The following is a 12069-nucleotide window of genomic DNA, read 5'->3' as shown; positions in this document are numbered from 1 at the left end:
CATATCTACTAGTAATATAAAGTAAATTATATCACAGTTGGCTGAAACCTGTTTCCATCTGTGGAAACTGCCTTTTTTTTTTGTCTGCTACATTTGTGCAGTGTGCTCATATTCAGTGAGAAATACGAACCACACTTTTAAAAATAGCACTCGAGCTTTTAAATTTGAAAAGCCATAGAATAATTTGGAACATCTTTAAAGTAGCTGTATGGTTGCTGTAGAAATTCCAGAGGATAGATGTACTTCCAGTGTGTAGCAGTAGGTGTTGCTGACGGATTTGAACTTTTTGGAGATACGGATTGAACTTTTGGAGATACAGATCCAAAGGAAAGGGACTAGAACATGTGGGGCTTTTATAGCCATCTGTGTGACCAAGTTCCCTGCTGTTCCTGTTCTTTCTGCCTCAGTCAGCTCCAATGGTCTCTCTTTTGCCAGTATACTGATCAATCATACATAGATGGAAGGTAAAAGTTGCTGGCCTTCAGCTACACTCACTGTTGACAAGTTGGCTTTTGGACTGTAAAATTGCCTGGTCGGTTTAACTAAAGTTAGAGGATTTCGCGTGTGTGAAGAAGAAAGTGGTGTCAGAGTTGGCAGCAGCATCATTCCACACTTTCGATGTCAGCTCTGGCTGTAAGGAGATAAAAACAGTACTGGTTCCTATTATTATTGACTAAATGTGTTGGTGTTTTGTTTTAATCATATCTACTGACTTCTAGTGAGTCAGTGGAGAAGTTTTAGTTAGAAAACAAGTTTTTCTAACACTTCCATTTTATAGCAATATTGAAAATGCTACTGAATTATTATATATTGGTTTATATATAATTATAACAATATTACAGAATAATATAATAATGCTATATTGTGGTGTTAACCACTCTGCACTCTGTTTTAAAGTGTTTTCTGGAAAAATTCTTTAAAACAAAGTCGTTACTAAAATAGGTATTTTTTAACTCCTGATTTGACTAGTATTGAGTAACAGATTTTTTCTAGATGGGAAAAATTGGCTACATTTATTGTTTGTCTTATGTTTGTGTCCTTATTTAACTTGATGTCATCTTTAGTTTTATGATTGACTTATTATTGCTGCAGTAAGCTTTCTGCTTAACATCAGTTGTTTCCAAAGAAGTGTTTTCGAAATTGTTTTGTCCTAGTTTATATTTATAGCATATTGAGATTGATATGTTTAGAGGATAAATTGCCATTTAAAAGTATGTTGTTTTCTGTCTTTATAGAAGTGATGCTACATGACAGTAAAGTGAGTGGAAAAGTATAGCTGAAAAATCTCTAAACTGAAAGACCCAAGCTGTTTCCCTTTGATATGCTTCATTGCAAGACACATGAGCAGGCTACTAATAATTATTTAAATACATTTGGAGTGGTATTTTTAGGATTAGGGAGAGGTGCATAGATGACCAGTAACTGGTGGAGATGTGAGACAGTTGTTGGTGGTTATGGTACTCAGGAACCTCTTTTGTGTCTTCTCTTTGAACAAATAATTTCCACCCATATAAAGTCTGTTTTATAGGTTAAAGGATTAACAAACGCTTTTCTTATCTCTGATACTTAATTGTTATAATTTCAGCCAGAACAAGGGAAGGTGAGAGACATTAGAGCTGGTGTGTTACCTAACAGGGTTTTCCACAGGGACAAAAATCAAAGGAAGTGCTGCTGTCTGCAGAATTCCAACAAAATGAAAGGTGTTTGGTCTCCTTCTGTTTCTGGATCTCATGTTATTTGGGTGAAGTGAGATTTTTAACTTGTGTTGTCAGGCTTTTCTCATAGCTCGGAATAAAACCATTCAGGCTTTGTTTTTCAATTGTTGCTTTTCTTGGCCTTAGGTTAAAAGGTCTGAGGATTGCAGCAGAGCTGTATTTGGATAGGCTTCTACAGGTTACAACACAGTTGTTGATATTGTTGAGCTGGAATTCAGGTAGTCTTGACTCTATCAATAGGCCTTTCAACATCTTAAGTGTAGGTAAGTTTTGCTCCAGTGGAGTAGCAACTTGCCTTTCCTATATTAAACAGCTCCAGGATCCATCTTCTGTTACATCCAGTGTAACATGAAATGTGGAATCCTGAACACCTGTATCCAGGTGTGAAAGTGCCACTAAGGTGCACCTGTTAATCCTCTTCCATATCAGTACTGGTTTGAGTGATCTGAAGTGACCATCCCTTCCCACTCCAGAGGGATCTAATCTTGCGGAGACCTGCTTGAAGTCCTCTTTGGTTCCTCTGTAGTACTAGCAGTTAACAACTCTGTTGGATGAGTAAAAGCCCAATACATGCCAGGATTGCACATGAGACTCAGAAGCTTTGTTCAAATCTCACCTTGTTTTGTGGAAGAGCTATATATGATTAACTAGCTTTAAGTCTTACTTATAATCATGTAGTGATTTTTTTATTGTTCTGTATTAAAACCCATTGTTTATCTTAGAGCCTTCTTTGCTCTTTAAGAAAATACAGGATTTTCTTTGGGTTTTGTAACTTTTAAATTAAGAGGAAATTATGTGTTGACGAGGATGGCAATGTAGATGTGAAATTTATTTATTTGACTGTGCTCAACTTCGGGCTTCTTAATACCAGAAAGATGTTAATTTATTTGAGAAAGTTCAGTGGAGGCCATCAAGGTCATCGGCACATGACTTGTGATGAGTGCCTGAATGAACTGGGCTTGTTCAGCCATAAAAGGGAAGACTTTGAGGAGAACTGGGAGCAATTTCATGCAACTTCTTGGTGGTTATGAGAGCCAGGCCCATTCTTTTGCTCTGCTGCTCACTCAAAAGATACAATAGTCATGAACTTTTGGTTCTGGCTGAATACAACTAAACTTTTGCACAAAGAGGTTCATTCAGCATTGGAATAAGTTGCCCAGAGAGGATGTGGAATCTCTTTGGAAGCCTCCAGGACCTGACTGGCTGAATCGTTAAGAAGTCTGGTTGAAATCTGATGTTGACTTTGATTTGAGCAGGACATTGGACTAGATGACTTTTCAAGACCCTTCAGAACATGAAGGGTTCTGCAATTATGCTTCCATAATTTTATCAACCTCTCTTGCTTGAGGCATCTACAGCTTAACTTTAGAACCTCTGCCAGTATCCCACTGAAAGAGGCTTCCTTCCAGGGGTAACTCTGTGCACTAAGGGTAGAGAAACAGTCTGTGTGGTGTCTGATATAGAAGGAAGTATTTAATCTTTGTTTTTAGCAAGTCCATTTCCCCCCACTTATGTATTATACGTTAACTGTTGGAAATGAGTTTAGTACTCTAAATTTGCTTCCTACCAAGCAGAAGACTTCTGCATACATACCAGAGTGATGCTTGGAAAATGGTGTATATCAACCTGGTTGAATCCAAACTTACATTGTTGTCTTGTACACTCACAAAGCTCTGTGGTAGTATCACAGAGTCTTCTGCAGTGGCTGTGTAGGTAGAACTCCTTAAAGCTGCCTGGGGCAACAATAAAATACAAAATTTTGGTTATTTACTTTGGTAAATAACTTTGCCTTTGTCTAACTATGAGATGTTAAATTACTTTTAAGTTCTGAACTTTGAGGATTTTTGGATATCCCTACAAGTGCAAATTTCTCCCATGTAACCACCTAGAGCAAGTTGTTACTGATGCTATAGAGGTGTAGCCAGACTTTTCTCTAAAGGCTGTTGCAGGCCAGGTGGAATTTAAAGGCAGGTGATTAGCTTAATTTTACAAAATGTAGCAAGGTGGTGAAACATAGCAATGGGGAACAAAGACACACAGACCTCCTTGCTAGCTGTGATGATCATTTATTGTAACAAACCGAGCCTTTTTATACATGAAGTTTAACCAAAACTAGTGTGCATTGGCTGCCTGCCAGTGCAGTGTCACTGTTCAGTGCATCCCTTTACCCACTCAGCTCTGATCAAGTGGTGTCCGCATGCTTCCCCAACCAATCATTGCCTCACACACGAGGTGACTATCAACCCAATCTCCAGCCATCTGGCTGGCAGCTGAACCCTTTCCCAGAGTGATTTTTTGTGAACAGAAGTGAACAGGATTTAGCAAAGCTTAAAAAGGTCATAATTCTGTAAGGCTTTTCTTATTTCCCACAGTGAAATAGAAATACGGAGCTCTTGCATTTATCAGGTAGTAGATGGTAACTACTGCTGTTCATTTTTCATAAAGGACTGTTCTAGTCTATGGCCAAGACTTTTACTAGAAAGTACTGTGTTGTAACAAAGTTGAGTTAAAGCAGATCTTCGTTCTTACTGTGCTCTCATCATGGGTTGCTTGGCACCCTCTCATCCTGCTCTGTATCTTGCTTTTGATGAATTTCAGCAGCAATTGGCTGTCTGAGCAAAAGTGGATTAATTCCTGATTTTCCTCCATTTCTAAATGCTGCTGTTGCAGACTCCTAGCAAAAGGAGATGAAATGTTGTAAGTCAGTGTTGTCTTGAAATAAATTTCTGGTAGTCTGATAAAAGTAGATGATTGTGATAAACTACTGATAGGTTCAGAGGTTCTTCAAGTGTCATAGCACTGCCAGCACTATCTTCTGATGTCTTCTGGTGTTGAAAGGCTGTAGGACTGGTTTTACCTGTAAATGAACCAGAACAACCAGTTTACATTATCTATCAGAAGCAGCCTTACAAAACAGTTTGTTGACTTTAGGGCATACACCCTTTTCTGTTCATGTTGTTCTAGTTTTGCCTATAATGAAACTTCATCCAAGGAACATATAACACTGATTTTTTTCCACCCCCCAATTTTTTTTTAATTGCTAGAGAACAGGATTTTTTGTATTAAGGTGACTGCATTGTTCTAATGATGTCACTGTTTTGTCATATACAGTGTAACAAATCCTGAAGGCTGTTTCTGTTTTTCAATAGGCTGGTGTTTGGGATGCTGTATCCCGCATATTACTCATACAAAGCTGTGAAGACAAAAAATGTGAAGGAATATGTAAGTCTCATTCGTTTTAATTGTTTAATTGCATGCCTCTGCTGACATAGATATGTGACATTTTCATTGTGTAATAAATCATGTGAAAGCTTGAATTGACTGTTTTACTGTTAGATACAATGCCTATGTGAATCTAGTGGTAATCCTCTGATTTTGTTTGGAAGGTTAAAGTTAAGGCATCTCATACATTACATAGTTTTGTGCTGAAACATTTTCAAGACACTATGCTGTATATAGATTTTTTTTTTTTTAAAGAGTGTTTTTAATGTAAACTTTAAAGTCTTGGTTCCATTTCAGCAAAGTACAAGAAATAATGCACTTTTGGGCAGGGGGTAGAATGAAAGTTTCCTAATTCTGCCAACACTTCAAGTATAAGTATTGACAAACTGATTCACAGTTACCACTAGAAGAGCAGCAGCTTAGTATCATAGCTCAATAGGAGACTCAAAACCTACCTAAGAAAAGGGTAGTTCTTGTTAATCTATTATTCCTCAATGTGGAGAAAACATAACCAGGGAAGGAAAAGATTTGGTTAAAGTGGTGTGGAGAAAAGAGGGATGAAAGAAAAAGATGGAGAAAAACACAGTTATAGTTACTTCAGATTTTAATTAAGCTATTAAATTATTTACTTGTCAGTGTGAGCAATGAGGACAATCACGAGAATGTTAACCAGATGCAGTCACAAAGAGCTAGTCACTTAGTCACTGAGCTACTTCCTTATTTTAAGAGACAGCCTGACTTGATTTCAGCAACTCACCTGTCCTGAATCTTGCCCTTAACTTGGCTGCCTGTCTCAGGGTGGGGTCAGGGCCATCAGTTACTCTTAACTCAACCATAAGTTAACCATAGCCGTTGCCTAAGGCTGTTGTCTGATGTGTGATGTCTTAATTTTGTACTTCACTGTAGCTGTACAATGTGGTAGCTGTTGTTCCTCCCCTTGAATGTCTTAATTCAGCCTCATCACCCTATCAAGGCCTCAAAGGACTTAGTATTTGTACTTCTGATTTCTGTGTACAAGCTGATTAGCACTAATTTGTGAGATAGAGCTGGTGCCTGCCAGAGCTAAACTCATAGGAGAAAAAAATTCATCAAAACTAAGAGGTGAATTTTCTGTATCATGCTTGTATTACTCTGTCAGGAAACTCTATAATGCAAAGAATTTAGAATCTACTCTTCTTCCCTGCGCCTTCAAAATGAATCCACAGGCTAAGTAGGGCATAGCAGTTTCCAAACAAAATAAAGGAAGTCTCTTTAATTTAAGAGGTTACCATTGCCTCTTGCACTGTCTTTTCTAGAAAAAAGAAAAGTAATCTTTTACAATACTGAGAATTTTTTCTCAGCTGTCCAGTTAGCCATGACCTAAATGTCTTTCTTGGGCGTCGTTACACAGGACCCCTGCTAACAGGGCCTGGAATTATATTTTTTCAGCTCTTTTAGTGTGTGCCTTTGGTCTTTTGAATAGTCCCAGAACTTGCAGTCATATACAAAATACTCAGGGGGCCAAAATGGATAAGACCCATCACAGTGATTTTTTGATTAGCAGGGCATGACAGTGATTCGTCAGTGAGTTATCATTCCGTTGCTGGTTGTGTTGACTGTCCAGATAAGTCTTAGGGATGACCCATGGCTGTCGTCTTCTCAACTGGGTAATCTTCTTTCACAGTAAAGGGTTTAGATTTAAACGCAGCTTTCCAAATGGCACAAGTCTGCTGCCACTCACATTATGGTCCAAGCACAACTTCCTTTGCAGGGTTTTGTGTGGCTCAGGAGCCATCTGTGTTTGTTGCTGAATTGATAAGAGCTTTGTAACAGTAAAATATTTTTTTTACTGTTGCACTACTTCCACCACTAAAAACCAAACAAACAAAAAGAATAGACATCTTGACTTGTTGTGTAGGTCATGATGCAGCAAATTGGTCAAAGATTATTTCTGGGGGGGGAAAAAAGTGTTGTGCTGCTTATGGTAATTTAAAAAACTTATGGACTTCAGTGTTAAAAATTAGAATCTGGGCCTTTGAGGAGATTTATTTGTTCTTGTAATTTTCCTGGTTTAATGGAGTTGGCTAAGATATTTGAGATGTTTTTTCACTGTATTGCACCAAAGCACTTGAAATAAGCATCTGAAATGTAGTTTATATGTCTGAGCAGACCAGCCTTTTCAAATATTGGCTTCAAAATCCTGACCTGAAAGAATGTGCTTCAGACAAAACCAACAAAGATGAGCTTAACACTTGGATGCTAGGAAAAAAACCCTCAACTAAACAAATCTGTAATCACTTTCTTTAACATGAAAAATAAAACTCAGTTGAAGATTCTGTTACTTAAAGTAGGTGATAGTGTTCAGTAGTGTGAAATCTGACCTTCAATTTTTCATGTCCTTTTCTCTTTTTTTTCTGGTATGAAAACCCCCCTAAGTCACACATGTTCATTTGTTACATCATTGATACTTGTGGTATATACTGCATTAGTTACTGCATACTAGAATATGATTTGTGGTTTATAGAATCTTTGCCCAGTCAGGAGGTCTCCTGGCAGATCTCATGTGCCCTCCTGCAAGACATTTTTACTGTTCCTAGAAGCTCAGGAGAAATTCCACTTACACTGTTCTTAATTGGATTAATAGATGTTGATTAAAGAAGGAACAACCTAGATAAATTATATTGGGGGAAAATACAGTCTTGGAAGGATTCTTAAAGATTGCATTGCATTCTGCTTAAGTTGATGGGGCAAGGTTAGATTTAATTTTCATTCAGGTGTTGACTCTGGTTCATAGAAGGGTCACCAGTCTAAATATCACATGGCCTGTCAGCAATAACTTCAGCTGTTGTGTACATTTGTCTTTGTTTATTCAAGCCTAAAATATCTAAATCCTCTGAGAAATTGAAGAATGTTATCACATGACTGAGTTTCTTTTCAAACTGAAACACAGAAAAGCATTTAAGATAAATGGGTCTCAGGTTCTGACAGAAGAAGTGGTTTTAAACTATAATGCACATCCATGAAATAGGCAGCAGTGTATCTTTAGGTTTAGAGTAGTTACTTAAGTCCACTTCAAATAAGATTGTTTTAAAAGGGAAGATTAAATCTGAGCCACATCCTCTGTGGGAAGGTGTGTAAGTGTATATATATATATACACACACACACACCTTCAAAGGGAGGAATATATATATCCTCCCTTTGAAAGAGAGTACCATGAATTTAGGGTTCAAACTAGTCTCTTAGCAGTTGTGGTGGTTTTGTTTTAGTTTTTGCTGGTTTGTGTTTTTGGGGGGTTTGTTTGTTTCTAAATGGTTTTGTGTTGTTGCAGGGTATTTTCCTAGGAATTTAAAGAACATGTGGATGTTCAGTTTGTACAAATAACCAATGGTGGTTTGCAGTGACCTATTTTGGAAATACATTGCATTTGGCATCTCATAGCTTAGGGAAGACAAATGCATAGGAACTATTTCTGTAGTATTTATTCTGAAACATGTAATCAGCTTATGCAACCAAATTTGAACAAATGCTCAAGAAAAAGTAGTGATTCTCTTACTTGTTACAAAAACAAATTATACTATTTTAAGAACTTTGTCTGATTTCAAAGCAATGATATATACCATAAGCCATAAACAAAAATAGGTTTATACATGTAAATCTCTGAAGCATTAACACGTAAACTTTTTAATCGACAAGAATTTTGTAGTTCTTGGCATATAAATAGAATTAAAATCTCCATGAAAATGCTCTTTATGTTGCCTTGCCTCCATGTTAATACCATACCAGTAATCTCACACGTGGAACTTAATGGTAATGTGAAGCTGAATAACACATACTGTGAAATGAAAGCAAGGGATGCTTCACTAATGCTGACTTTCGTGTGCATGGTATGAACATATGGCTAAGTGTAGAAGAGAATGAAATATCTGTTAGTGTTATGGTGGGATTTGTTTTCCATACTTAGGATAATCTACTGATCTTGCACTGGTTTTTTTATATCGCTAAAGGTTTGTAGAGACAGAATCAAATCTGAAATCAGCCCATGTGAGGTTGTGATCCTGGTGACAGCCATTTCACTGAGCTTGTTGCAGCTGCCACCAATTCTACTTATGAACAGAAATCTTTTGGAATCTTCACCTGATCATTTCACCTGATACCTGGTTTAGGAAGACTGAGATAGTGTTGAATGTCTTGCCTTGATAACTCTGAAAAAACTGTACAGTGTATAGTATATTATGTCTAAAAGTGAAATTAAAGCTCTTAGTGAAGATGCTATTTTAATTTTCAGGTTCGCTGGATGATGTACTGGATTGTGTTTGCTCTTTATACAGTTACCGAAACGATAACTGACCTAACGGTCTCTTGGTAAGACCCTGCTTTTTATGAACTGTAGAGGAAACTGTATTTGTTTCTGATGTTTTTTGAGTTGTATTGATTTATTTTGTATTAAGAAGTCATGCTAGTTTAATAGCCCTTTTTACAGGAAAAGATCTTGGTGCATAGGTGAACAGCATCTGCTTTCAAATTTGCTGTACACTGTCACTTGAAGTAAGGACTATAACGTTTCTAGCTCCACTGTAGAAACTGAATACGAGAATGGAACTCTTATAAGGATGGCCTAGAATTTCTCTCTGTAGGAGTGTATAATGAAAAACAAGCATATTAACTGTTTTAATTGCTTAAATGACAGTAGTCCATAAATCCGTAACTCATTTAATTTTTATCTAATGCAACTTCTTGTATTTGAAGAATCCTAAATGCTAATATAATTGTGGGTTTTTAATAGATCTCTTTATAAAGATTAATTGCTGTACATTTTCTACTGCAGTTGTTGATTTTGTGCAAACTTTAACTTGTCTGTAGGTTTCCACTGTACTATGAATTGAAGATAGCTTTTGTTATCTGGCTCCTTTCCCCATATACTAGAGGGGCAAGTTTAATCTACAGAAAATTCCTCCACCCACTGCTTTCTTCTAAAGAAAGGGTAAGAAATAACTTCTCAGATTTCTAATGCCTAATATGGAAACAACATATGCTGAAATAAAAGCTGTTGCTAGATACAGTATAAGAGCAGAGCAGCTTGTTACTGTCTTGCCAGGCAGCATGAATTTGGACTAGTGGAATCAAGTGCACATGATTGTCCATGTCTGTGCTTCTGTTTAACTTGCCTGAGCAGACCAGGTCCTGCTTCCTATTGACATGAGAGCTTCATGTTCCCTGCTCTACTTGGTGCACTCTGAGGAGTCCAGTTAAGTGGAAGTGATGCAGTTTAACTTTCTACTGCAAGCATGTGAATGTATGAACACAGCTTTACTAAAAGCTGTTAATGTTAACATTTTTTTTTAGCATAAACGAGGAATAACACTTCTCAGGATGATTGACATCGATGACTTTTTTTGGTTTGCAAACTGACAAGAGGAGAGTCTTGTTACTGAGTTTAAAGGGTAAACCAGTCTGCAACAGTAAATACCCAAACATAAAAATAGCCAGAAGATGGTTTGCTTTAATCAAAGTATGACAGGGACACAGCTCTGCTTAGCTCTTTTTCAGCATCCTGTTTGGATGAGGGGAAAGAGCAATTAGCAAAGGTCTGAAGACAAGCACTGAGAAACCTCACACTACAGAAAATAACATTCCTGAAGGTCAATGCCAGGCTTGGCCTTTATTAGGTAAAGCAGGTAGTAAGATTGTCACTGATAGGAGCAGAGTAAGTATCTTGACATTCTAAATGTTGTGCAATAAACAACTTGCAACTTTGTGAGCTAGAGGGATACTTCCCTGTACTCTGCAAACTATTGGGAAGTACCTTGCAGACTTTATCTTCAACTCCAGGCATTTACCAGAGCTGGAGATAAATGTTGTAACTGTATTGTCCTTGGTACTTAACTATTTCAAAGCTGTGGTTTTGGAAGTTCTTTGCAAGTTGACTCTACCTTTCTAGGGAGCTGACTTAGTTCCTCATGTAAGATGATGTTATTTCTTGAAATGTATGATATTTCTTGAAAAACTTTTGTCCAACAAGTTAAGCTTACACTCTCTAAGGAACTTTTTGCAATGTTTCTGAGCTGTACTGAAGTGATGTACTTTATCTTCTTGTTTGATCACATATAATATTTTTTTACATGAGAGAGTTGTAATGAATAAAACACCTGTATACAAAGATATATCCCATTAAATATTTTCTTAAATATTTCTTCTGTCTTCCTTTACTGATGGGAAAATAATACTGTGGGGTAACTTTGCTCTCTTATGAACGGCCTTCTAAAATTTAAATACGTTTTTCTTTTAGGAGATTGATGAGTACATTGTCCAAGCCAAAGAAAGAGGCTATGAGACCATGGTGAATTTTGGAAGGCAGGGGTTGAATTTGGCAGCAACTGCTGCAGTGACAGCAGCTGTAAAGGTAAGTTTCTGCTTGCATTAATTGCTTTTGAGCTTGATATCAAACAGTGTCATTACACTGCAGATTTACCACTCTTATATAAAAAAGATAAATTCTGCAAATGTATTGAAATCCTGGGACACAATTAAAGGCTTGCAGCCCTCTTCTCATAATATGTTTGTTGTTTTTTTGTTTAAGATGGTTGCAGTTATTTCTTGGATTATGGTGTATCAGTTTACTCTAAATTCAAAAGTTACCATTCAAGTTTTCTGTGCAGGCTTTTAATAAAGATGTCCATTGTTTCTTTTCTGTCTCTGTTGTGCTTTCTTACTGATAAACAAACTTTTTAAAGGACTTCTGGCTTTTCTGCTGTTTTTCTCCAATCAACCTGAGGTAATGCCACATAATGAATTTAGGCATGAAGGACTACTACCATGGATAAAAATTACCTTGACACAATTAACCTGTTTGCAACTTGAGTGAATTATTAAATTATTATGCTAAGCATAAGCCTGCCTATTGGTGTTTAGAATGCATTTGCTTTGCCATAGATTTTCCATTAAATTATGAAGTAATCTGTCATTTTTCCTAGATTACCTTCCCACAAAAATTCACAACCTGTAATATTTCAGAGGGCTCTGGGTCTAGAAAGACAAAATACAGGCTAATATGTAAGATTGTAACCAATTTGTGCACCACTGAAAGGAATATACTTCAGACAATGTGTATCCTACCTAATAGTGATTTAAACCAAAACACACACACACACACAC

At 37.0% G+C, this 12069-nt stretch overlaps 1 protein-coding gene across 1 annotated transcript in view; it reads left to right on the top strand.

The window, feature by feature from the left end:
* REEP3 (receptor accessory protein 3) overlaps positions 1-12069 on the top strand; it is a 43291-nt gene that overhangs the window by 16234 nt on the left and 14988 nt on the right. Inside the window, exons 2-5 of the mRNA XM_058841436.1 lie at positions 4865-4937; positions 9203-9279; positions 9778-9898; positions 11204-11317. Coding sequence (XP_058697419.1) covers positions 4865-4937; positions 9203-9279; positions 9778-9898; positions 11204-11317 — 385 coding nt within the window. The remainder of the gene's footprint in view (positions 1-4864; positions 4938-9202; positions 9280-9777; positions 9899-11203; positions 11318-12069) is intronic.

This window comes from Poecile atricapillus, chromosome 6 (genome assembly GCF_030490865.1).
Source record: "Poecile atricapillus isolate bPoeAtr1 chromosome 6, bPoeAtr1.hap1, whole genome shotgun sequence".
NCBI lineage: Eukaryota > Metazoa > Chordata > Aves > Passeriformes > Paridae > Poecile > Poecile atricapillus.
The sequence above is the reverse complement of the archived record's forward strand: the minus strand, read 5'-3'. Positions and strand labels throughout refer to the sequence as shown.